General features: G+C 45.2%; 1 protein-coding gene across 2 annotated transcripts in view; it reads left to right on the forward strand.

Moving 5' to 3' along the window:
- Positions 1-26646, forward strand: part of LRP1 (LDL receptor related protein 1) — a 1300039-nt gene that overhangs the window by 495542 nt on the left and 777851 nt on the right. For both annotated transcript variants that reach the window (XM_069653565.1, XM_069653566.1), the window contains exons 11-12: positions 14502-14738; positions 16674-16854. In XM_069653565.1, the coding sequence (XP_069509666.1) occupies positions 14502-14738; positions 16674-16854 (418 nt within the window). The remainder of the gene's footprint in view (positions 1-14501; positions 14739-16673; positions 16855-26646) is intronic.

The following is a 26646-nucleotide window of genomic DNA, read 5'->3' on the forward strand; positions in this document are numbered from 1 at the left end:
TTATCAAAACCATTTTCTTTTAATAAACATGGCTAATGTTGTGAACATTACAACTTTGTGTCGGTCTCTCATTGCTGACCAGTCACATAATGTTCCCCACCCAACCATTAGTCCTTTTATCCACATAGCATGCCTGGAATTGTATTGACAGGAGGGCATATTGTGGAAAGTGGAGTATGGACTTTGGCGTACCATAGTCACAATGGCGACTAACATTTTGGCACTCCTACATCCTGTCACTTTTCCGCAGCATGAATGCCCATGGAAGGGGCCTAGTTTCCGACCTTGTAGGCTACTAATATGTAATCTGGTACAAACTGGGCAATGATGTCCTTGACTGTCTCGTCTTTGTTGGAGATCACTGAAAGTGGCAGAGGTGTTTTTGAATTCCCAAATGCTTTTGTGTGCTCTGGATAGAACCGGAGCGTTCTTGCCACATCCCCATTGTGCAGAATCCTTTGTGCCTGTGAGGCTGGATTGGGCAAGAACATGAGTAGAGCATTCTAATCGAGGTGGGTTGTGGTGAACACCTTGGGCACAAATGAAGGATGAGTCCTTAAAACAACTATCAATCGTAAGGTGTTTGTTGGTGCACAGCTTGCCAATGTTACTGCCATCAAGAATATGGTCTGTTTTCGAATCTGCAGATTCAATTGACATCTGCTAGCAGCTCACCCAGCTTTATCTCAGGTTGGCGGCAGCTTTGTATTTCAATTTTGCCTGCATTACTCTGGCCTTTGTTTAATAGAATGTGTAGCCACGTGCTCCCTGAATGGGAGAGGTTTCATTTGTGGTCTTTCTTTTTGTGTTTGGGCCATGAGGAATGGCATAGATGACCATTCTGCCTTTTTGGGGTTCCTCTCAGTTCACAATGACATCCCTAGTTCAGAGTGGACCAGGGTCTCTCAAACTCAAGCCACATCTGTCTGTGCCTATGTGCCTTATTGGATGTCCACCAAAACCTTGAATGGTACACAGATGTTGATTGGCGAGCTGAACTAACCCCAAGCTCTTGTGTGTCTATATCTGGGGAGACTGCATGCGTACGGAGCAGCGTCATCATGTTGCCTGGGGGAGCTCGGGCACCTCTGGAGATCCTTGATGCAGGCCTGACTGCAGACTCCTTAGCCTCCTGAAGGGGATATTCGGCCTCTCCTCATGCTGGAATCCTTAATCAGGCTCTTACTTTTCTTGTATCTGGTGGGAATCACTGCAACATCCATGTCTGCATCCTTTGTGGCACCCCTACATCTGTGATACTCACTGGCCATGAAGTGTGGGGACATGCTGCCCAGTAGCAACAAGACTGGCACATTGCTTCTACTCACAGCGTACTATTTTGTTTGTTAGATATCCCAGCTCAGACGGACCGCTCCACCTGCTCCTCCTTATGGGATGTTCCGCTCTCCTGGTCTGCTACCCTGTATCCTCAGTGGAACATCCTTGTGACCTGTCTAACAGGGCCACCAGGTGTGCAAGATTGTGCTGTGAATCATAGACCACATGGTTTTGTGGAGGCTTTAGGAGCCAAGTACCACATCCAAGCAAATTCTTTAGAATGCTGCTTCAACAGTCTCATCCAGCTCTTCGAAAAAGCACTGTAAACAAATCTGAAATAAATGTGAAGTGACCTCCACTTCCGCTACTCAGTCACTTAACCCAGATTATGTCACACTTACTGCAAAAGGCTGTGGAGTAACTGTTGAAAATATTGGGGGGGGGGGTGACAGCTAAAGGAAAGGTGCACCAGACAAATGAGGGGGACAAAATGGTGTGCCATGAAGGTTGGGGGGACAAACACCTTTGTCCTTCCCTAAAATTACGCCCATTGTAAAAGGGCTTCTTCTCCGCCTCTGCAACCTTTCTTCTGCAGGCCTCTGGTTTTCGAACCTGGGCTTGGACTTCTCCTGCTGGCTTCCACTAGCCTCTCCACTCCACAGGTTGCCTCCTCTGAAGCTGCTGGAACTTGCAGAGAATACTTGGATTTTCACTAAACTGCCAAGCTGGCTAGATGTCCCCTTTGCTCTATGGACAAACCTTTGCAAACTGTCTGAAGACCTTATGAGTAACACGTGTGTGCAACTAGTAAAATGCAGTGTGCGTGTTGGGTAGGGGCGTGCTAGTTCTAGAATGTGTATCACTGCCCTGTGAATTGTAAAGGTCTTGTTCACTTTTTTTTTTTTAACTGTTTCTTACACTGTAAGTCTCTTACACGGCCTATAAATTTCACTGCTGAGAAGTTGTGTGCTACTCGGTGTCCTTGTTTGTCTTTTAGGCACCTTACTGCTTTTCATACATATTGGGCCTATGTTTTAAAGTACTTACTATAAACCTTTCTAAACATTGCTTAACGCTTAACTTTATTATCAAGAGTATATGTTTATGTAAACATGCTGTGTGGACTTACCTTTGTTGTGTACTTGTATGTCTAGCTGTAGCTTAGTACCACCCATCTCCCCTCCTAAGAGTGAAGAATAACTTCTCGGTCATGCTTCCCATTGAGAGTCCGGTCTGACTTAATGGAAATCCTATCAAATGCTACAGGTTGTTTTTCCCTAACATCCTCTGTGAATTTGTAATCGACACAGGATTGACTGGGTATTTCGAATCGGCTGAACACATCTGCAACATCACAAGGTCCTTCACTATCGGAGGGCATGCACTGCATGTGTAGCCAGCCATGTGTTACTGTTTGATATTGGGGTTAGATTCACATGCAACTCTTCCTACCAGTCTGAGGCTGAACAGTATGCAAGCATGACATTTATTCATGTTGCAGACACCCTTAGCCGAGGAGTGAAAAACAAAAATCCATAAATGCCATTGATTTGTGGCGGCATCGTGGCTTCTTGGTCATAGTGTGTGCAAATGGCCGACACCCACGTTTTAAGCTTGGGAAATCCAAGACAATATTTATCCCAACCACTAGAGGCAGAATAGTGCACAGCATGTGCATCTATAACAATTATCAAGCTAAAAAAACTATGGTTGCAGTTAAGTGACCTTTCACATTTGCACCTGCTGCTGAATGGTTTGGCGTAAAAAAAACCTCTGCTCTTCCGGTGTCAATAAAAGGAGAACCATTTATTTTGGAAAAGTTAACACAATTACTATTAGGGGTATACTGAATTTTGGCTTTGAGCTACTGTTCGGCCGAAGTTTGGCTGCAATCCAGCTATGAGGCTTAGGTCGAATACTGTCTGAAACCTCACTCTAAGCCGCAGTCACTTTCTATGTTTGGAGATTAGAATTCTGTTTGAGAGATGAGATGATGGCCAATCTGTGAGCAATATACATTCAGCACACCAGCAAGAGTGGTCTCTGCAGCAGCCTATAAGCAAGCTGCAGCCGTCCCCCGGCTATATTTTGTATTTTGCTCATGGAAGGTCCCCAACGCGAGTCCTTGGAGGCCCTCTGTGTGCAAAATGCATTCAGCAAACCAGCAGAGATAGCATTTACATAACGTGCATCAAGCAGTATATTAAACGTACTTCTGTCCCAACAGGGGCAGGAACCACGGTTTGTCACCATAGTGAACGATTTGGCACTCTATTCGGCTTCAACCCAATACTTGGGCCAACTATTCGTTGTTTGGCTGAACAATAATTTCACTATTTGGTACACCCCTAATTACTAGCGAGTGCTGCTTAAACGGTCATTCATCAAGTGCCTACCTGATAATGCGCCTCCACCCCCCCGCCCCCATCAGTGTTCGTGGTTTGTGGGTCTGGCTGTAAGCAAGCTCTACAAGAAGGTGCAGCATTACAGTGCAAGGAGCTGATTTTTACATTAGGAATGTGATTGACATGCAGCCAGTGCAGTGCGACAGATGGGCTGTGGGGGTGAATTCAGTCACACAATGTCTCCATTGCTTTTTTTAGATCTCGCTGAGCCTTTTCTATGGTAGTCTTTGTCATGCTCCATTTACTTAACTTTCCATATGCTTCCCTTTGTGGGAACATGTAAAAAAAGCACCTCTTCCTTAACAAGCTCAACTTGTTCAATATAGAATAGCATGTTAGTTACCCGGACTGTAGATTCATGCATATGACCAGGGTTGTAAGATGTGATCAAGTTCATGTATTGCTGCACACCCCTTAGCAGCTGCCCAGAGGAACAGCATTGAAGTTTAAGGATATGGTGAATTGCCCAGACTGACTGCGGTCTGACACTGGGATTAAAGTGGATTCTCCTAGGTATTCAAGAGAACATGTCACTGCATGATTGCAGCCTTTCCTCATTGCCCTCTGACCTGTGTCTCTTCTATTATTCATTTTATCTGTGTATTGGAGTGTGAGTTAGTTTGGGGCTTTAGCAGAGCGATGCATGTCGGTGGTGGTTACAGGAATGCATAAGTCTGTTATGGGAGGGGGCGGGGGGGGGACAACAGTCCTCAACAAATTTATTACCAACTTTCTATTAAGGGTGGCAGAGTATAGCTAACATGTACAGTTATTTGGCCGTAGAGGAGATACTAGGTTGGGGTATACCTCACTGTCTTAAAGAGGAGGGTCTTGATGTCTTTTCTATATTGCAGCAAGGTGGGGGGCGCATCTGAGATTGTTTTATTTATTGTTTGCTTGTTAGGCACTTATACAATAAGCAAATACTGTTTCAAAGTGCCCACAGGGAAAGGGAGGGAGCAGTAGTGGGAAATGCATTGAAATGCATAAAAAACACAATATTTAAGAGCAGTGGGGATCAAAGGAAAAGAACGAACCTACTATGCCTTTAGTATTCAAAACGTGCAAGTGCAGCAAGGAAAAGGGAAGAGTGGGTAAGTGCTGGGGAGTCTGAGATCATGGGTGAGCCACAGATGAACTGCTAGGAATATTGAGTGTAACACTGCCTTGAACCGCGAGGGGTGCAAGTGCAAGCCTCCAGGGCGGAGGGCGGAGGGTGTAAGTGCAAGTGCAGAGGATAGACCGTAGCTGGGCCGATTAGGTGTGGGAGGTCAGGGCCCGAGGGTACATGAGGGCCCAGGACACCAATAGCAGCAACTGTGGGATTAGCAGGGGAGAGAGGAAGGGAAGGAGTAGGTAAAGAGAGTTTTAAGGAGCTTCCGGAATTTAATAAGATCCTGCTCATGGCACAGAGGGAGGGCGAGGCTGGTCCATAGGAGAGAGCCAGCTGAGGAAAGCGAATAACCACCTGCCCTCTGTTTAGAAAAACGTTTACACACAGTGTAGGAGCCAGAGTAGCATAGTGTCTAATCAGAGGGTTTTTAGTAAGATGAAGTTGAAGATGGTGTGGTCCCCGGGCCAGACCGCTTTGTGGATGATGCAGAGGGATTTGAATGTCATCCGTGCTGCAACTGGGAGCCAGTGAAGACTTATTAGTGCAGGAGAGATGCGGTCCCAGGGCTTAAGACCAAGGATAAGTCTTGCTGTCCTATTCTGGATTAGCTAGCTAGACGGGTTGCAGAGTGGAAGATGGTAAATTCAGGAGGAGTCTATTTCAATAGTCAAGCCTAGAGAGAACCAGCGCTTAGGTCACATTGAGCCTCTAGGGGAAAGTGAGAAAAGGGAGCATTCCTTTGAAAAGGAAGAGCTGAAAATGGGACTTCTTGGCAATGTCCTGAGTGTGAGGGAGGGAGGAAGGAGAGGAGGGAGTCCGAGTTGATTTCAAGGATTCTGGCTTCAGAAGAAGGATCATGGGGGAGCCCAAAGAGGAAGGCCAGAGTGAAGGAAAGGAGGGAGGACCAGGAGTCCCGATGGGAAGGATCTCCATTTTACATGCGTTGAGGCAGAGTTCGTGGGCGGTGCACTGGGACTGGATGGCAGATAGGCAGTCAGGGATGATGGAGGGTGCAAGAGGGTTGGCAGGGAGTTTGAAATAGAGCTGTGTGTCGCTTGCATAGCACTGTAAGGTTCAAGAATGAGGCATGCAAGCAGAGCAAGGTAGATGTTAGAGCCGGGGGGAGAGGATAGAACCCTGGGTGACACCACCAGGTGGAGAGGGCAGTAGGAGAGAAGGTGCCCAGGATGACTTGGGGTGGGGGGGGGGGTGAGTTAGAGCAAAACCAACTTCTCCAGCAGTTTCCACAGGAAGGGGATGATGGAAATAGGGTGGTAGTTGGTGGGGCAGGTAGGGTATGATGAAGGTTTTTTCAGGAGTGGGCGCACAAGGGAGGGCTTAAGGGAGGAGGGGGACAAAAGTGATTGTAGCAATCAGTGAGAGCAGGGACAAGAGAGCCAATGTTATCCTTGATGGTCTTGGATGAGCGGGGGAATCCTGCTTAGAAGAGACCTTCTTAGAGCGGACAACTCTGGTAACTTCTTCAGGTGTGACGGGTGAAGGGGGACAGAGGAGGGAGGGGGAATGGAGGTGAGGGCATGTGGGACGGTTGTGAGGGTGTGTAGCAAGGGTGGTAAGGATGTCCTGGGACTTGAAGGCAAAGTGTGAGGCCAGTACAGTGCAGAGGGCTTGGGGGGTGGTGGGGGGGGAGACTGAGGAGGGGTTGGCTAATTCCCTGCATCTCTGGAAAAGTTCAGCCCTGTTATTGGATGCACTGGAAACCCGTGCCTGAATGTGGGCTCTTTTCTTTGCACGGATGGAGAGTCTGTATTGCCTTTGGAGCAGGCAGCAGGCCAGTTTGTCAGAGGATGAGCCTGAGGTTTGCCACTTCTAAACTGCTGCCCTGCACTTACGTTTCAGGGCCGCAAGTTCAGTGTCGTCCCAGGTTTTACACTTGGAGGCAGGTTTCAAGCGGATCCTCATGACTGGGGCCAAGAATGTCAAGAGTATTGGTGAGAGTCTGAGGTAGAGTCAGAGGTGGCAGAGTGAGGGGCAATGAAGGTGGAAGTGAAGGCAGCCAGACACTCGTTTCATCGGGTGGATGTTGGCGAATGTGGTTGGTGGGTCTTTAGGGGGGCATAGGCGGTCAGGGGACCAAGGAGACTCAAGTGGGAGTAGAGGGGAGCATGGTCAGACCAGGAGAGGGGTGACTAGTGGGGGGGGGGAGGTAAGAGGTCAGAGTGTATGAGGGCATCCAGAGTTTGTGTCCTGCTGAATGGGTTAATGAAGAGGGAAAGTGAGGTGCAGAGGTCAGTGAAGAGAATTGATGCACAATCTAGGGAGTCCAGTTGGATGCTGCAGTCAACCAGTAGGGGGAGGTTGAATGTGGATGAACGTAAGGAAGAGCAGAAGTCAGCCCATTCAGAGAGGAACAGGGAGGTGGCGCCTGGAGGCTGGTAAATGGTGTCAATGGTCAGGGTGGCGATGGGAGAGATGACCAACTTGCAAATCAGGCTTTCAAAGGAAGAGTAGAGCTGGGTAGGTAGGATGGAAGCAGGAACCCACTCAGGGATGGTGAGGTCGAGGCTTGGAGATGATCTTGAAGCAGTCAGGGAGGAGGGAGTCAAAAGCAGTGACTGAGCTGGCATTGAACCATGTCTCGGTAAGAGAGAATGTCAATGAGTTGCATGTGGGTTTTATTAAGGAGAGGCTGTTTGGAAGGGGAGAGGGACTGGGACGAATTGAGGGAATTTGTCACTGCTCCCAATGAACGAACCCCCCAAGTGAGGCTAGAAAGGTGAGCCTGCTCTGCAACACCCTCCCTAGGGTTCGATGCAATTGGGACCTCACCGGGAGAGACTCCACCTTTGGGAATATGGACTCCCGTTCCTGTGAGGAACTCCCTGATGCCCTCCATGTGATGGGCTATAGAGAACTATCTAATGCACCAAATAATTTCAAGTTCCATGACTGGGACGAAGATGAAGTAAATGTACATCGTTATCAAAGCGAAAGTGTCCCTTTAAATCCCAATTAAAATGGACTGTGCTAAGTACATTGAAGAGAGGAGACAATGGGAGGTGAGAAAGAGACAGGGGGAGCCCCCCTGTTTGAGAACACCTGAAGGAGGTAAAACTGATGCAGAGGGTGAAGCCTGCGAAGTTCAGAACTGCTTCAAGCTGAAGCAGGACACGTTGGAAGCCCGGTGTGTCAGAAAAACTGAACTGAGATGACTCTGTGGTGGCGTGACCAGAAGAGGAGGGTCTTGATTACTTTTTCTTCTATATTGAAGCAGGGTGCGGGCACATCTGACATTGACAGGTATGGGGCCCTGCATTCTGGTGGTATAGGTCCTGACAAGAGCAAGGAAGAGCCCCAAGAAAGAGGAGAAAAAGAGAATTGCCTTAGGGAGTTGAAGGAACTAATACCGAGAACAAGAGATTCTTTAAGGATTGTATATTGATCAAATCTCTGGCAAGAAGAGAACATGAGTGCATAAGCATAACTACCAGGAGAAGGGAGTCATCTCCTGACTTTAGTTGAGAAGTGGTTGGGTCGGTTAGGTTAGCTTTACACAGTTGTCTGATTCTTTTGGACATTTACATACAACGGTCGAACACCTTATTAAAGTAGGCTCAAACACCCCATAGTGATGGGGAAAGATGGGCCTTCTTTTTATTCTTTAATAAACGCATTGGCAAAAATGGCCCCAGACAATCTGTATCCTCCTGACCCACCACAGACCACTCCTTTCTCAATGTGGACATGAAGCAGATGGGTGGCCACTGGTCCCCTGGAGAGCCTGCAGGTTTGCTAGAGTGGACGTGGAGAGAAACCCCTGGGTGGTGAATAGATGAAAGCTGTTCCACCTGTAACGTTTTCCTAGTTGAGTATGCCATGATTAGTCCTTTGCTGTCTACGGAGTCTTGGATTTGAAGAATATTGTTCATGAAGCATGTCTTGATGGACTCCTAGTTCTTTAGTATCCATGTTGTAGGCTGCCATGGTTACAAATTCTCAGAGGAGAATTCTCCTTCTGACCGTGTTCATAGTTGCTGTCCTGCAGCTGCTGATGGTAAGGCAGTTTGTAAGAAGGTTGATTCTTCTGCGCGCCTTTTGATGGATGTGACTTTGGCCCTTTGGTGGAAATATTGTGCATCTATCGGGGTAGTGCATTACACCTTTTCGGCTTCCCTAAGGAGACTTGGCGCGACAGAGAAAATGCTGATGCAGATGTCGATACCGTGGAATAGGACCTTAATGTTCCATGATGGAGATGTCCTAATTACAGAATTAGTTACATTCTGTCATTAAATGCAAGTAGATTGTCAAAACTAACGACAGAGGCTGCGAGCAGGGTTCTCCACTGTGCTCTGTTTCTAAAGTATGCTCATTTATATTGATATGAATTTTACACTAATACATTTATTTTTTTTATATGTATTTTATGTATTGACTTGAAGATACTATATCGAATAAAAGTGTGTTGACTGACAGAATTAGTTAAGACAATTTACATAGTTTGCTTCAGCTTCTAGCATCATGATGGCACATAGTTTAAGGTACTTTCAAGGCTCTCCATTGAATCCTTTTTCCTACTAGGTTTTTATAATGTACCAAATAAGTTACATGTATCATTTTTAAGTTTGCCTCTGAGTCAATGTTGAGAAAACCTTTTCCGAATTGAGAATGGTAGGTGGCATAATGATCAGGAATTGTGTTTTTTACATTCATGATTGCCGAGTCCTCCTTAATACTATCTGCAACATGTGATGAATCCTAGGTCTCTCACTGAAACCATGTCTAAAGTCTCCTCCCAGGTTGCCAGGGAAAGGCAGACTCTTCCTGATCCCGACTTTGGGGGTGGTGTACTGCAGGAGGATCACCTGGGAGGAGACACAGTATTTACACAGTATTTGTCTTTTGAAAGGGAAAACTTTTCAAGGTTACCAAAACAGATAATGGCTTATTGCCATTATGATGTATCTGAACTAAATATAAGATCTGTGGCTCTGGGCACAAATATCATAAAACCTGAACAAGCCTTTAAAACCGAGATTGTTCAAGGTATTTCAGGATAAATATCCTCCTTACTCCCAAAGGCATAATGTAAAGGAATCTGGAAACATTGCCTTAAGTAAATGGTCTTCCTCTGTAACAACAAATTCTAAAGGTTCATCTTTAAATGATTCTAAGGAAAATACATCTACTCTTAAAATCAAGAGGTTACTTTAAAATCACATTTGTTGTTGAAGACTTCACGTCCCATAATCACATAAGTATTGGGACGAGGACTGAAGTTATGCTGTTGTAGTAGTCCGGCAATTAAGCCTAACAACCCACACCTGAAGGAACCTTGGAGGCATAAAAGCCCCCCTCAGGTGCAGGTAATTGGAAGGAGGTGGAACTGTGACTAGAGTGCATGCAAAAGTAGCAGAGGAAAAAGGAACAAGGCACAGTGTTGGCAATCCAGGCAGAAGTAGGAGAACCAGAGGGACTCCATAACATTGATGCAGCCGATTTCACCTGCTTGTACTGTGAGGGTCCTGTTCCCCAAACTCTGAAGTGCAGAGGCTGCACAGGGGAAGGCCTACAGGAAGACTGTCTTTCCCCATGTGAGCCTAATTGCAGAGGTTGCTGTGCAAGAAGTATGTCGAAGATCAAGGCTCGGAGGTGCTGTGAAGCAGTTGGTCTCGGGAGTGAGAGGGCCTCCTTAATTAAGTGGCCAGACTGGAGAAACCTTCAGCAAGGAAGGGTGTGGTTCCCAAGTGAAGCCAGAAGCAGTAGAAGTTGTGCAACACATGGAGAGAGGATCACAGATGCCAGTGAGTCAAACCTCCCATTCTGATTACTTGCGTGAGTTCTGCTGGCAACAGAATTCAGCTTAATATTCGCTCGTGTATAAGCAGAAGCGAGCTGAAGTTGATTTTGAGTTCTTAATAATGGGAAAATGAAAAAGTAGCACTCGTGTGTGATTGGGTAATTTCTCCTTCACTCGCGTGGAAAACAAATGCTGCGGAAACCCATTGTTACACCCTTAAACTTTGTAAACCTTATGAAGAAGTGCTCACATGTCCCTCATTACGCAGAACAAACGTTATGAAAAGCCATTGCTGAACATTTCAACCTTGTGGTTGCGTGTGCCTAATTACTCTTTCCAAGGGAAGAGTGAACTTGCATCTTCATTCATGCGCACAACCATTACTCATGACAGAAGTCAAGTGTTTAAACATTGTATCTGCAGTTGGAGGGAGAGCAAGGCATTGCACAAGCCAAGAATATTCCCCTGTTGAGACTGAAAGCAGCCTTTCTCAAAGCCAGACAACAACCTCATCAATACAGCGACCCCAATAGAAGTTACCCTTGCCTAAAATGCAAGTGTGCAAGCATTACCTGCAGCCAAGCGAGTGGCACCAGGGCTTCTGGGTAATTGCTGTGTTTAACAGTTGAGAGAAGTGAAGGCAACGTTGGGGAAGGGAATCCTGCTGCTTATAAAGATTATTTGAAGTTGACACAATCTCTATTGCCAAAGACTATAAAAGGGAGAAGTGGGTCATAAAGGCAAACTTAGGTTGTTATTGTGGCAGACAGACACGAGAGGCAAAGTGGCTTCCCTGTTTGAAGCAAGCTATTCAGAAGAAGAGTACCTGGCCAATTTGAAGGTGTTGAAGTACCTTAAAGCGAATCTGGTCATAACCTGTCTTGAGTCGCAAAGCATTAAAGTTGTGGTGGTAAATCTGGTTGTCCGTAGATGCAGGACTTCAGTAGTACAAGTGAAGTGGAAATACTAGGTAAAGGAGAATGTCCTCATGGTAAACTCTAGTAGAGAAGAAGTTGATGAAGTAGAACCAGCAGCACTGTTACGTCATCCTGACATATATACCTATTGTGAATCCTAATCTTGAATAGACTCATAACTAAGACTTGTGTTCCACTAAAATTTATAGAGGTTGTATTTCTTTTGAACTGTCAAGTCGTCTTGTATAACTGGAAGTGGTGGCAAAGCATTGTGGCTGGGAATAACATTGATGCTATTTTGAGGAAGTGAAGTCTTTATTTCACCAAGAATAAGAGCTTTGTTGTTGTTGGAACTCTGCTTAACAAAACTTTACCTTGACATTGAAACTTCAAGAACTGAATTGAGACTTTGCTACCTGCGTGGATTCCCTTATTTCTTTTGATGAACTTTGGATCTGAATTTACCTTGAATCCTATGGAAGGGAGTTCACCCAGGTTCCTAAAAGGTTATCAAAATGTGAAGATAAATTGTTCTTGATATCTGAATTGCCATCTAGTTTCTTTGTGTATTTGATGTGCAAGTGTGAGGGCCAGACATCCTGTGTTAGTGCGTTTGCCCTTAGTTTTGGTTAGGCAAGGAAATCCTCATCAGAGTAGCGATAGTGAGGCATTTTATATAATTCATAACGTAATAAAATTGCATGTTTTGAAAATTCATCCAAAAATTGTCCGCCCGCATTGCTAATCACTCACAAACACCACCAGCCTACGTCAACACATGTTGGCTTTTTAAGACAATGATTTCAAATGCCAAGTTGTGAATAATGAAGTCACGTTGGCATCTTGCAGTGGTGCTGAGAGATTTTGCATTGGGTATTGGCGGGACATCAATTCGACCAGTGTTGGGGCTTTATAAAGCATGGCAGTCTGTTTTCATGGGGCTGAGGTGTGGTGGGTTAGCAGTGTTGGTACCCTTTTTGCAAAGGGAATAGGAGTTTTCAAAAAGATTATTGAATCTGCCCTTTAGCACAAAAATGAGTTTTCTTTTTGTGCTCGGGTACATGGCAATGTACTTCTAAGAAAAGTAAAGATCGTATCATATTCGATTAAGTGTGGGTCTTCTAGGTTGGCCATGTATAGGACGGCACTTGGGGACTCGCCGCCTCAGCCCCAGGAAGTGTCCTCGACATGGGTTCAGTTCATGTGTTTAACATGAAAAGAAGTGAAAGTCTCCCAGTTCTGGGAGAACCCAAGTGTATTAAAAATTCCACTAAAATGAGAATACATGCCAATAAGGACTGGTACCAGAGTCTTGGGTGGATTAATGAGGCCTTTCGCTTCTATCAGTTCTTGGCAGTGAAACTAATGTTTGTCTTGGAAAGTTATTTGGGAAAAACTATGTGAACAGTCAAGAGGGTCCGTTATACCACGGAGGGGCCCGAGACCCACATGGTTGGGGGAATGGTGGGGTCAGAAGACAGCTAATCATGGAGAAAAACGGACAGGAAAATATAATGTGGAGCTCCAAGACGGGGACCCGAGAGTAGGAACGTTGCGTTTATGCGAGACGGCAGAGATGCCGACGTTCGACTCTGCAGTCGTCAGGAAGACATGGAACCCCCGGGCGGACACACTCGAGGCATAATGCTGTGCTCATGCGGTAGCAGCGCAGTCAACGTTCGACTCCGGCAGCAGTCAAAGGACCGCGAGCCGTGAGAAGCGGGGCTGCCGCGGCATGGGAAGCTGCGGTTGTTCAACAGTTGTAGCCCACATAAGTGCTGCGGAGCCGCGGAATATAACAGAACAACTTCGTGACACAATAACAATACAGCCCAAAAGCACGGGTCTCGGAGACACAGTCCCTTCCAGGGAGAAATTTAGCACTTACCTGGGCAGAGGAGACTGGGACAGGGAGCGGATGGAGGTCGAGGACGAAGACAAGTTGCAATGCATCAAGGGAAAAAGGGGCGGGGCTTGTGGAGGTTTATATAGACTAGAGGAGGAAATGAACACTGATTGGCCTGTTCTGACTATATAAAGACAACACTGGAAGGCAAGAGTGTGTTCATTCTTGGTTTTGTTGCAAATCGAACCAGACAGAACATCAGGAGCTACTGAAGGCTGGTGGGCGTATGAGGACTAGGAGGAGAAGTCTTGCCAGAAGTCCTTAACCCATTCACCGCAAAGAACAGAGAAGAAACCCAGCATAAGCACAAAGGACATTTCAGAAAATAGTTCTGCGTGAAGCTATTTTACTTTTACCAATTTCTTTAAGTCTGAATAAAGACCCATTTTTATTTCTCTCAACACCGCCTGACTGTCTCATTGTTACACTATGGTTTTACTTTACGTGTTTCTTTTCACAAGGTTGACAATGAGGGTCTTGAAGTTATCACATCACACATCTCAGTGGTGCAGGGGCACTGATGTTAAGCACCCATACTGCTTAAATCCACTTTTGCTTCCATTATATATTAGTGTAAGAAGGGATTGGTTAGTGCCAATCTTGTATAACTGCATGAGCTGTAATAGCATCCTGTGTTTCTACTTCGCAACTTTCTCTGTTGTGTGTGGGGCATCAAGCCTAGTGGATGTGACAGATGGTTTCAGGAGAACACGCACCGTGCCATGCATTACCCGATGGAACGATTGTTGGTTAAATGTACTGAATATAGTCTCTTCGTAATGTTATGCAATTTAACATAATTGTGAGGAATTTGATGGGTCACTGGTGTTTTTCCTTAGAATTCAACTAAGAATGATGCTATGAGATTGAGGAGAATAATATTTTGTTTCACACGTGCTTTTTCCATCTAAAAAGCAATCAACCGATATTTACATTTGTTATGGATGTTTTGTAAGTTGAAACTATTGTATTAATATATCTGGCTTTTATAAAATACGATTTCTGAAGTATGGCCCGTGTGTGTGTATATATATATATATAACTAGTGATACACTCGTGCCTTTGCTTAGAGAACACATTAATTTACCATTTCATATGTTCACCCCCTTCTGTGTTCCAGAGCCAGAGCACGAGCTATTCCTTGTTTATGGAAAAGGTCGGCCGGGCATCATCCGTGGTATGGACATGGGGGCCCGTGTTCCCGACGAGCACATGATCCCCATTGAGAATTTGATGAACCCCAGAGCACTGGACTTCCATGCTGAGAACAGCTTCATCTACTTTGCTGACACCACCAGCTACCTGATTGGGCGGCAAAAGATTGATGGCACTGACCGGGAGACTATTCTGAAGGATGGTGAGTAGAGACGTTTATATGCATCGGGGGAACTTCACTGCATAATGTTCACACCACTACATGTTCATCTCAATTGATGGAGAATACAGTACTGCTCAGCATTGCCACCTACAGGTACCAAATCCACCCTGCACGTTTAGTCATGACATCCTCCATTAGACACGGTGCAGCAAGTGCCTCCTCATAATGACTCTTCCTATCACCATTTGGTGATCCCCAAAGATCCTATGTCAGATTTTTTTTTTATAGGGCTCACATCTATCTGAGGAGTCAAAGAAACCCTTGAGAGGGTGAAGGATGACTTAAAGGTACAGTACATCGATTTGATACACTATGGGAAGGTCCACATAATAGATCTGTAAACATATTTTCTTTATTAACTTTTAAATAACTGCAAAGTAAAATCGGACTACAAAAGGTCACCTGAATGTTTACACATCCCACAAGCCCAACTGGACCATAAGAGAAGCTCCCCGGCCTCTGGAATTGCACGTTTTCCCCACCCCCAAGTTTTTTTCAACGACCAGTAGAGTCAATGGATTTAACTACAACGTCTGCACAGAGGCCATAATGAAAAGTAGGGCCCCAAAAACACCTTGGATGGATGGATGGGGGAAGGGTGAAGACACTGAGATTCTTGCCCTCATGATGACTTACCAGCATGTTGATCTGAAGTTGCAGAGAGGAGCTGCGACATCAGCAGCCATCAAGGGCCTGCTTCCCTCATGGATGGGCAAGATGAGCGACTGAAGATGGGGAGCCCCCTGACAGTGCAACAAAGACATAGGTAAGTAAGAGAACCCCAAAGAGGAGATCCGATGAAGTGAGCTTCTCAGAGAAGCGCAGAATAGAGAGCGGCTCCTGCAGGAGTGCTCTGAGGTCCTCTGTTCTTTTTTGGATGGGTAAGTTCAGCCATTAAGAATCCTGCAGCTAAACATATGGAATAAAGACCCCAGACAGAGTCCAAAAACGAAATGTGGATGAAATGTCAGTGTCTCACCACTGAATAGCCTATCGAGCGGTTTCCCAGCACAGCAGCTGGTGTGGTTGTCCCCTGGATGGCAATGGTCACCAATAGAAGACCCAACCCTCCAAACAACTGGATGAAGACTTCAGATTTCTGGGGATGCCACAGATGCCGATGTGACAAACAGACATTGCAGCAGCTTCATCAACAAAGGGGAGTCGCAGGTTGCAGTTGGAACAAAGTGCAATTCCTTCATACTGGAGCTTAAGGATTCAATGCAAGCAGTTGGCAAGGTACAGAATGGATGTGTATCTCTGACACTGGATCAAGCTCAGACTTTCCATCGCGCACTCGTACACCCTTTAACAGTTTGGTGGCCAGCCCATCGGTACTGGTCACCACACCCAAACATAAGCAGATATCTTCCCATGCAACCACGAGGGGGTGGGGCGTGGAGAATTCAAGACACCCCCACCTTTGGGTACACCTACTTGAGTACTTTTTTGAGGACCTCAGTGAAGCTCAAGTCAGAAATGATCCTTCATGTTAATTTCTCCACCCAAGCTTACACAAGGGACCAAAGTACCATTTCCTGCACATTGACTTTACAAACCACCAGACACATTCTCCAGGGAAGAAATCTCCTTTCTGAGAGCCAAAATGCCTACAGCTCAAGCACCCCTAGTCATAAGGTCCATTGCTGCCGACCAGAACATCTGTCTAGGCAAAGTTTCCTTTGATCAGGGCTACTGTAAGGGGGTGGAGGGGACGGGGGAAGGTCGTGTCATAACAAAATCAAGCACAATGTGAACAGGACTCACTGGTTGGGGGCACAATCATTGACTTTCATTCTTAATCTGTTGTGCATGACTGATATCCTGCTGTGGAACAATCTGTAACTGGAGCGATTTGATTGCACAATCACTGCTTGAGATCCAACTCTTGTATGATTGTGTTTTCTCCTAAAGGCATTCATAACGTGGAAGGGATTGCAGTTGATTGGATGGGCAATAACCTGTACTGGACGGATGATGGTCCCAAGAAAACGATCAGTGTAGCTCGGCTGGAGAAAGCATCCCAGACCAGAAAAACTCTCATTGAAGGCAAGATGACTCACCCCCGGGCCATCGTTGTGGATCCATTGAACGGGTATGTAATGCAGACAAGCCTTACCCACATTACCGGCAGTATGACTCTCTTCACTGTGCCAGATGGGTTAAAGATCACACACGGGAGGGTTAACGCCACAGTGCAATGTTAGTGGAGTACAGGGGTTAGTCCAAAGCTGCCCATCGACACATGCACAATTCAGGGCTTCTACCATCATAAGGGTTTGTTTACTTTTAGTGCTTCTACGTATAAAAGGGAGAGCCAGGCTTTCTACAAGTGAAAGGATTGACCAAAGCTTCCCCAGCGTGTCCATTGCCCAGCTCTAATGGGCACAATGAAGCTCCAGGACTAGTTATATGCATTGTTGCTCTTGTATTGCTCTTGCACAGCTTCTGTACAGGCAGTAGTCCATGTTGATCATCTATAATGGCATGCTTCTTGTTTTTCTACTTCGAAGCCGCATCTGCAACAATTTTATAAAATGGAAAAAAGGAGATGTTGGAGGTCCTTTTAATTATTGCCTGAAACTAGGCACTGGTCACAGCAAGAGCCACCTCAAATCCTTTTAGTCTCAATAACAGAATTAGATTTGTTTGCTGTCTGGATCATGACTAAAAGTAGATTTGTTTGTTTTTTCTTTGGTTACAGAGAATTGTCATTGGCAACTGTGGAGTCAGTTCTTTTTGATTTATTAACCTTCAGGTGTGTCTTTGTGCTTAATGTTGTGGAGCAGGATTCGTTTTTAGTAAACATTGGTGTTTGCGTCTGCTTAGTAAAATAACACAGCCGGGCTGGACATTCAGAGCCATAGCAGCATTAGAGTCCACTTGCTGTCAGAGGTTCATCAGAAGCGACTCTGTAGAAGAGACTAGATTCTGTGGTAAAAATTCAATATGTTTTCAAGCTCTCAATTCTTTTTCATGTCAACAGCACATTCAACTCAATATGAGGCAGAGCAGCTTCTGGAACCTCTAGAGTAGGTCATAGAATAGCTTATTTTTTAACTCCAAGGCCTTGTGTCGTTTAATCACAGATCTACCTATAAGGATTAAAGATGGGTTAACCCTTAGAAGAAGGGTCTAGCCTTTCAAAAGCTTATGATTTTATTTTGTATTTGTATTGCACGTATCCAATGGAGCAGAGCCCTGTATCTAGGTGCAGAAGAGTTTTTCCTGTTTTTCTGAGACAACCTCAAGCATTGAAGGACTGAAGTTTATAAGAACAAGTAGGATTTTTTTCTTTTTATTCCGAAAAAGATTCGGGGATGAAATCTTCTGAAGACCACCTGGTAATGCATTCCACAAACAGGGCCCTTCAATTGAAAAACATTGATCACCCTGGTAAACAAAGTGAGATGGTGTGATAGTCGGCAGACTTTTCCCAGTTGACCGGAGAGAGCCTGTCGGAAGGTAGAGACTGATTTTGGAAGCCAAATAACTAGGCGCTCTTCCATAGATGCATTTATGGATTAGGAAAAGAGTCCTAAACTGAATTCTTTGTTGTACGGCGAGCCAATGTAGATTTCAATGGTAACAGGAAACCGATGCAGATTTATAAAGACTGTATATCAATCTAACTGCAGCGTTCTGGTTGACTTGGAGTAGATGCAACTGATTCTCTGGCGCCCCCCAACAGAAGAGTGCCGCAGTAGTCCAATCTGGAATTGGTCATTGTCCCCACAACAACGGGATGGTCGGATTCAGAAATAGAAGGAAGGATGAATTTTATTAGCCTAAGTTGGTATAGACCGGTCTGACAATCTCTGTGACATGAGCTTTACTACTCAAAGATGCCTGCCATATACAACCTATGTTTTTTACCTCATCAGAAAAGGAAGTTGGAACGTCAAAGATGGTTGGACATAGTGTCGTAGCATGACAATCGCTCAATCGATTTTTTTTTAATTTTTTTTTTTTTGTTTTTTTTGGGACTGAGGATAATAACCTTGTTTTTTGAGGGGTTTAGTTGGAGTTCGTTTATAAGCATCCAACCTTTTATGGCAGTGGCACAGTCCATCTGCTTAATGTCTTTGGATGGGTAATTCAATCTGACGTATATTTGTCTTGTCTGCGTAGGAGTGAAAGTTCAACTCAAACCTAGCAAAGATGTCCATTTGCAGCCTTATGTAAATATTGGGCAAAGAGGAGACCCCTGAGGTACCCTGCATTTGCAAACGCCCAACCTGGAACTGCATCAGGTGATATCCCTGATGCACATGTACCCAAAGGTGCTTTTCCTATTGCAAGATTATTTTCAAATCCTGAATGTCCCCATATTGGAGCAAGGAAGGTAAAGGGGTTCAGAGAAGATGGCCTAATCCATGGTCTAAGGGTCTGAGATGTACGTGCCTGAGAATGTCGGGCACACTACTGACAAAAAGAGATTTGCAATATCTATTCTTGTGGAAACGTTTTGCTCAACCAAATGCATGTGTCAAGTTTGGACAAGGATAGTTTGTTGGAAGACTCTTACAGGTCGGGCTGCAAATAAAGACCATACACTCTACAAATGAGAGAAATGGTGTTGGATACTTTTACAGCCCTATGGTGAACAGTGTGACATAATCTATCCTATGGGTACAGTGTTCCAACCAACATATAGACCAAACTCTATTGGTAGAGCACGTCCGGCTTCACTGCATGGAGAAAGTAAGACTAGTGAATGAGTATAGCTGGTTCCAAATAGACTCCCCAAGAGCATATGCTGCACATGTGTACTGAAAAATACTCTATTTAGAATGACATATAGGGCAAGCATCAGTTCAAATATGTTCTTTGGGTTAGTCCGAACACTCAATAGAACATATTAGAACATAGTGTATGTATTAAAAGAAATAGTGTCTAATTAGACCCTTCCTACTCCTATGCTAAATGTATGACTCATACCTGGTCGTAAACTCGGCGCAGAGAAGGCTAAGGGATGAAGGGAAAATAAAATAAAAAATGTTTTGGATACACCTAGCCTTGTTGCTGCTTGCCCTCCACAGACCTCTGTAGATATCCCCCGCCCCCTGAAACAGTTTTCCGTTTTGAACTGCCCCTAACCTTTTGAGGTACCTGAAGCCTTTTTGCTTTACTTACCTTGCTAAACTCATCTGTTTTGGGGCAGTGATCAGTGCCTCTGGCCGTCACTGCAGGGCGACTCTGTCCTTCGTTATGAAGTTCCCGGTTCGTTTTGCACCTCACACATCACAGTGAAATCTTTGTAGTAGATGTATCGTTACTTGCATGGGCTGTGGCAGCAGATATATTTCTACCTTTTTTTTTTCTTTTTTTTTTTTTTACATTCTCGCATACACCTTTACATTTTACTGCATAATGCTTTTTAGAGTACCGTATATACTCCAAAATGGCAGTGCCACGAGATTTTGTCTTGTACTTTGGCAATCTTTTCCTGTGGCCTTCTTCCTGCCCTCAAAGAACAAGATTTGCCATGTTTGAACATCCCTTTCCCAGGCAAAGCCTTACCTTTCCAGGGCAAAGTGGCAGTGTGCGTGTGTGTCCTGGCACTGTCTTCACCTAGTCCACATCCTGGCAAAGTGTATTTGGGGGGTTCTGGGGAGTCTCGGACAGCGCAGTGGTCTTTTCTTCATGCCATAGGTAATCCGCAAGACTGCGAAGCTGGCGTTTAGCTGAGCCTCAATCCTGAATCCAAAAGTGACCTCTGCACCAGCGACCCCTGAGTCTCCCACGATCGAACCAAGGCACGAAGTTAGTGGGCCCCGTGAATTCAGGAGCCCTAGAAGTGGTCCCTGAGAAGATGTGAGTATATGGGGTGAATAAACACACCTGGTTCTAGCCCACCTACCACCACATTGATTAACAGGCATATAGTCCATATCCCGCCTCTCCCTTGTCTGACCACGATCGAGGGAGTTCTGGTCAAGGATTCCCCAGGACTTTTCCTAAGGTGATGGGATTGCGAGAGTACCTCCTAAGAACTTAATGCAAGTTAGGACTTTAAAACGGATATAAAATCACAAGTAAGTGCAAAAATTATGAAACTTGGTCCAGAGCTCACTGAACCCATAGGGGAGCCTGGGAAAATGTCCAGGGGCAGGTAAGTATCCCAGAGTGCATTTTCTGAGTTTTTCAGTGTAAGTTAAGTTCCAGAGGAATGCATGGGAAATGTTCAAGGGTCATCTGCTTTGATGGTGGTAAGTCTGATCGTCCTCGCAGGTGCTGATACTGCAACTATCAACCCCAGGGAAGGCAACATGAGGCCCCAAGGAAGTGTTGGAGGCTGGATCCAGGACCCCATAAGATGTTGCAGAGTGGGAGGACCCACAATAGAGGTCTATGGACAATTCAGTAAGGACTTGCATAGATCAAGGGGACATCTAAGGGTGAGTGTCTTGAATAATCGCTCCCACCCCTGTACTCCAGAGGAAGGGCTCATGTCAGTGGCTTCAGTGAAAACGGCTCCAGCGAAAATGGCTCCAGCAACCTGAAACAATTTAGTGCGTAAATGGCTCTTATCCACAGGTGCAGTTTTCAGGATTCAGTTCTCTTGGACTTGCACCCAGAGCCAGTGAAGATCCCAACGACTAAGAAAAGAACAAATGGTCTTCCCAGCACACCAACCTTCAAGCCAGGAATTAAAAATCCAGCATGGAAGGCTTCAGGAAAACCATGGAACCCGCAGGAACTGCTTCCCAAAAGCTCAACACACAATAAACCCGCATCTGAGCAGTAAAGGGTCGCAGGACAGATTTAACGGCTGGTGGCACCCTCTGACATCCTTTACTGACACCAGTAGCAACCCACAATGAGCCTATAGATCCTGGCAGTAACAACGGGGTGTGGTGGTAAAAATGCTCAGAAAATGGTTTACGTGCAGGGCTTGAGCCAGTAGATGTGTGGCGTCACCAAGAGTTGCCAAGAAGACCGAATGCACCTCGAATAGCCACGAAAAAAAGGGATATGCCCACGCCCCTCAACTCAGCAAGAATCACCAATTGAGGGCTTTAAAAATGGCAAAAACGTCAGGAATTGGTGGGAAAATGCCTTTAATAGTTTGCCAGACCTGCGTCCTCCAAGTCACACGGACAACAAAGCAAGAGCGTGCAACAGGGTCAGGACAAAGCCTAAATACCCTTGCACAAAGGCCGGGCAGCCAATCATTAAAATGGGGCGGGGGCTGAGGGTCAGATGACCAACCATAGTGGTTGGTCAGTGAGACTGGCACTCAGACTTGCCCACTCCCACAGGAAGTGAACAGGATAGTCCAGGAACCTCTACATGCCTAAACTAGAAAGACCAATATGGAAGCTGCCATTGTGGGCTCACAAAGAAACCACGTTCTCAAAACCATTTTTAGGCCACCTTGTGCTCTCCTAGAAAAAGGAAGGCCCTGAAACACAAAATAGCAGAGGATTTAAAAAATAAAAAAAATTGGTACCCCCAATAGCTACCAAGAAGGTACTGCCAATGTTGTAAAATGGCCTGCACCCCTGTTAAAGCCAACAAAGTATAGCTGCCACCAACCAACTCCCTAAAACCTATGTAGGATGATAAAAATACCCTAGGGTGACAATGGGGAGCCTGAGATTCACCCCCTGGGACTGTACGCCTTTGCAGTGGCTCAATACCATATACCTTGTAGAAATAAAAAGGTATTACCCGAATTGTTCGAGTACAATTGATCGAATGACACAATTGACCGTTTTGCAGTGGTCCAAATGGACCTTCTGCACAATTGACCGTATGGATGGAGATATATATATAGTTGGGATGAATAATATAAGGGGATTGGATGGGGGGTTGCGGGATGTCCCCCCCCCCATATATATCCTAATTGACAGTTTATATTCGGTCAATTGTCATTCGGACAATTGTAATACGAACAATTCGTATACAACCAATAAAAAAGGGCATAATGGATTGGCAGGTGCACTTTAGAAGTCCCTTTGGCCATTAACAATAGAACAAGGAACCAAACCAAAAACTAAAAATGGGGGGGGGCAATAAATTAAGGGGGCCATAAAAATGTCGCTCTACAATCCACAAAATAGAAATTCTAACTGATAGTTCTCATTACATTCCTAATGTAGGTGCTAATGTTTGGCTTCTGATGCCAGCTCAAAGGTCCGGCCGTTTGCACACTGCTTGATGCTTTTAAGCTGTACTGCCTGCTGAACCCCATGGCATGATAGACGCATGTAGCCAAAGGTGCACTTTTCTAAACCAGCATTTTCTGTGCTTAGAATTCTGGAAAATTAAATACCAGGGTAATCTCCGTAATAATCTAGAGGATTATCACATATAGGAGCCAAATCGGCAGGATTTTAGGAACCGGTTTCAAATATGGATTATTTATTTAAACAGTTGGAAGACTCAGGTTTCAAAGAATAAGTCTTTGGGGAATGCACTTTCAGTAGACATGTCAGATGTTTTAACGTTTTTTTCCACTTGAGCTACAAAGGAATTCAGAGTTGATGAGAATGGCCCCCGTTGCCTATAAATGGGTCACGAAAACGCTGCTTTTATAGGTTCTTTGTTTCAACATGGCCACCCAACAGGTTGCTGTGCAGAGCTGTTGGAACATAAGGGGGGGATGATTCATTCTGTTCCAGGGGTTTCGGAATTTGGCTCCTGACATCCATCCCCTGGGTTTTACGTCGAGGGCATATGCTAATGTGTATGGAGGCAGCAACATCGTCGACGTGAATATGTTCAATGTGTCTAAATGAAATCTGCTTTTAAGGTACCAAGAAACCAGTGTGCAGTGCGACATTCTACCCTGCAGTGTGGTGTTCGATTTGGACTTCATTATCCTTTGATTAGTATTTATTTAGCAGCTTTGAACTTCTTACTTAGGATGTATTTAAGTTGTCGGTGGCGTTGCTTTGTTCGTTCTTGGGGAATTTGCAGTAGTGGGATTACCTGCTCCTTGTTGGGACCGTAATGTTGCATTGGCAACATTTAAGATTCAGCCTTTTGAAGCCACATGCAGTCTGGAGGTAGATCCTGTACTGCTGCAATTACTTTCTTACAGTGGTAGTTCAACCTTATCTTTGAGTTTGATGGCCATGGATAAGTTATCCAGCGATGCATATATTATCAGATCACATCTGCCATTCTTAGACAATGTATCGGAATATCACATTAACTCCATTTTTTTTTTAATTTCCACTGTTGCTAAACATTTGTTTCATACTTCAGTTTGAAAGTTTTGTTATATTACATTGGTGCAAGGAAGGATATTAACTGAGCTATCAATACTTGGTTTTGGTGCTGCGGTGCATGGAAAGCAGCAGGGGTGTTGCTAGATCTGGAAAAGATCTGGGGTAGCCTTTTGGTTGTAGCCCCTGAGCTTCTATCTGGGGCTACAACCAACAGATCCAGTATATAGACGCCTCCCGACCCCCCAGCAATGCCCCTGATCAGCAGCATAGTTATCTAGGTAGATTGTAGCACGTTTTAAAAACCACTCATTGCCAAATTGGCCTTTTCTTGGAAAAACTGTGGAAGCCGACAACTGATGCGTTCTTGGGAATATGTTCCTTTGTATGAATTCTGGGAAACAGCCATCTGGACCTCTTTATGTAGCTTCACAATGTTTTGATAGCGTGCTTTGGCAACTTGAGGCTTCTGTGAGCATGGGGATTCAGTTACAAACCCGCTCAGTTGGTTATATATCTTGTGCTACAGCACTTTTTGAACAACCCTGTGAGGGCTCTACAACCACCAATCCAAAGGGTGATGGGGGAGAGGGGGCAACACCTGGCAAGAAAGGGGAGCCACATCTCTCTTTTAAGGATAACAACGACAGAACGAAAAGACTCCACACTCATGTAGGAGTAGCGGGCTGGTGCAAAGGTGAAGTGAGTCCACACACTTATCCGTAGAAACATGCACCAGACTGATATATTGAAATATATACATTATGCTACACACAGACGCCTATATTAGTTTAAATAAGTACTTGGATACATTATACACTGTATTAAGAAGTACCCAGTAGATGTCTTGGAGGACTCTTGCCACCCCAAAGCTTTAATGTAGGCCCTCAATCACATACAGGCACGCAGTATAGAGTGACATAGGATAGAGAAGAAGGGAACAAACAAGACAGTCTAAAAACAGTAGAAAGCCCCTCAGACCTGCACAACACATAGTCCAGTGTCCTAAAGAGACAGCCCATATACCTGGTGGTATGCACACAACGCATATAGACATGGCTGCTAAGAAAATGTGAACCAGGCATTTTATTACACAGGGAACAATAGTTATAAAGGCTCCAAAAACGCACAGTGATATTCCACATTATTTGTGCCCTCCTCCACCCCCACACAATTGTATTTCAATAGCACAAATGCACTTATTTTTTAGTAAGTGGTAAAGGGTGACAAGAATTCCTTACAAACGGCAACAAGCCTTCAACATATCAGGGTGCAGTTTAGAAAAAGTTACTATTGTAATACACTTCAGGAAAAATAGTCATCAGAATTAGCTACTGGGTAAAAATGCGTTCACAATGAGAGAAGTGGAACGTGTGCCTTTTGAAAATACAAAAAAATCCAGTTCTTGGCCTAGAACTCGCTGAACTTATTGTGGATAACCGATGTCCAGTGGTGGGTTAAGTACACCCCAACGTCACATTAGGTGAGTTCCATAAATGTAATTTTCTAGTCAACGGGGCAGTCATTCGGCCATCTGCTTGTACAGGGAAAATCCCAGTAAGTCTCTGTGTCCTGCAGTTTCTGATTCCATGGCAACACCACCAAGAATGTGGGAAATGCGGTTGACAATTGCTTCTAAAGAATCCCGACCCCAGACCAGAGGCACCCCTGAGGGGTGAGTATCTTAAGTTCCCACATTAGGATCCAGAGTTAACTGCTCATGTTACGGTTTGGGCGAAAAGAGCTCAAACTACACAAAACCACCCGGTTAGGAACAGGACTTCTTTTCCCGGTACGGTTTGCAGGATACAGTGCCCACTGCCTTTTAACCCTCGGCCAACAAAGACTCCCACAATGGAAAAAAAACCCATCATCCTTCCGAAAATGCAACTCCATGAGCCAGCAGTGAAACGCCTTCGTAGATGAAGGAACCTAGGAGATGGATTCCGGAAACTTGCTGGACAAATCAAAGATGATGCAACCAAAGGAGATGGTCCTACGATGAGGACTGAGGTGGTGGTGACCCAGCATGGCCCAAGGACCGGATGAGGTGGGTGGTTGGTGTCCCAACAGCCTTCCAGGCTATGGCAGTAACCCACAACAGAGCCGGAAACCCTTGCGGGAAACGGCAGGATACAGCGATAAAACATAGTGCAAATTATCCCAGCAGAGAAGGCTCGACCAGCACTCTGGTGGAGACCGCAGGAGGACCAGGGAGCCTGGCCTAGGTATCCAGAGACCCCGCCAGGATGTGCCTGTGCCTCCACATCCAGCCAGTATAGACAGATAAGGACCTTAAAGTGGAAAAAGTCAGGAATTAACAGGCACCTCCTCCAGCATGACAGTCCTGCTTAATCTGAGATCCAATGAGAGGGGGAGCTGTGGGAGTAGGGATCCCTTAAATACAACTGCCCCAAAGCCAGCTCACCAATCACTAAGGTGGGGTGGGGGGTCATGGGAGGAAGCTATTATGATTGGCCATCTGGGTGGACACTCTGCTCAGACCACCCCCAAAGGAAATCTGAGGCAGAGCACAGGGACCTATGCTGGTCTGAACAATTAGAACCAATATTGGGGTGCCAGGTGGTCTCACAAAGAGCCCACGAAACCAGAACAACAATTTTAGGCCTACTTTGTGGTTGCCCTGAATAAAGTGAGCCCTAAAATAGAAATGACTACTAAAAAGTGGTTTTTCAGTCAAATATGTT

This window comes from Ambystoma mexicanum, chromosome 3q (genome assembly GCF_040938575.1).
Source record: "Ambystoma mexicanum isolate Mex_15411 chromosome 3q, UKY_AmexF1_1, whole genome shotgun sequence".
In the NCBI taxonomy this organism is placed as follows: Eukaryota; Metazoa; Chordata; class Amphibia; order Caudata; family Ambystomatidae; genus Ambystoma; species Ambystoma mexicanum.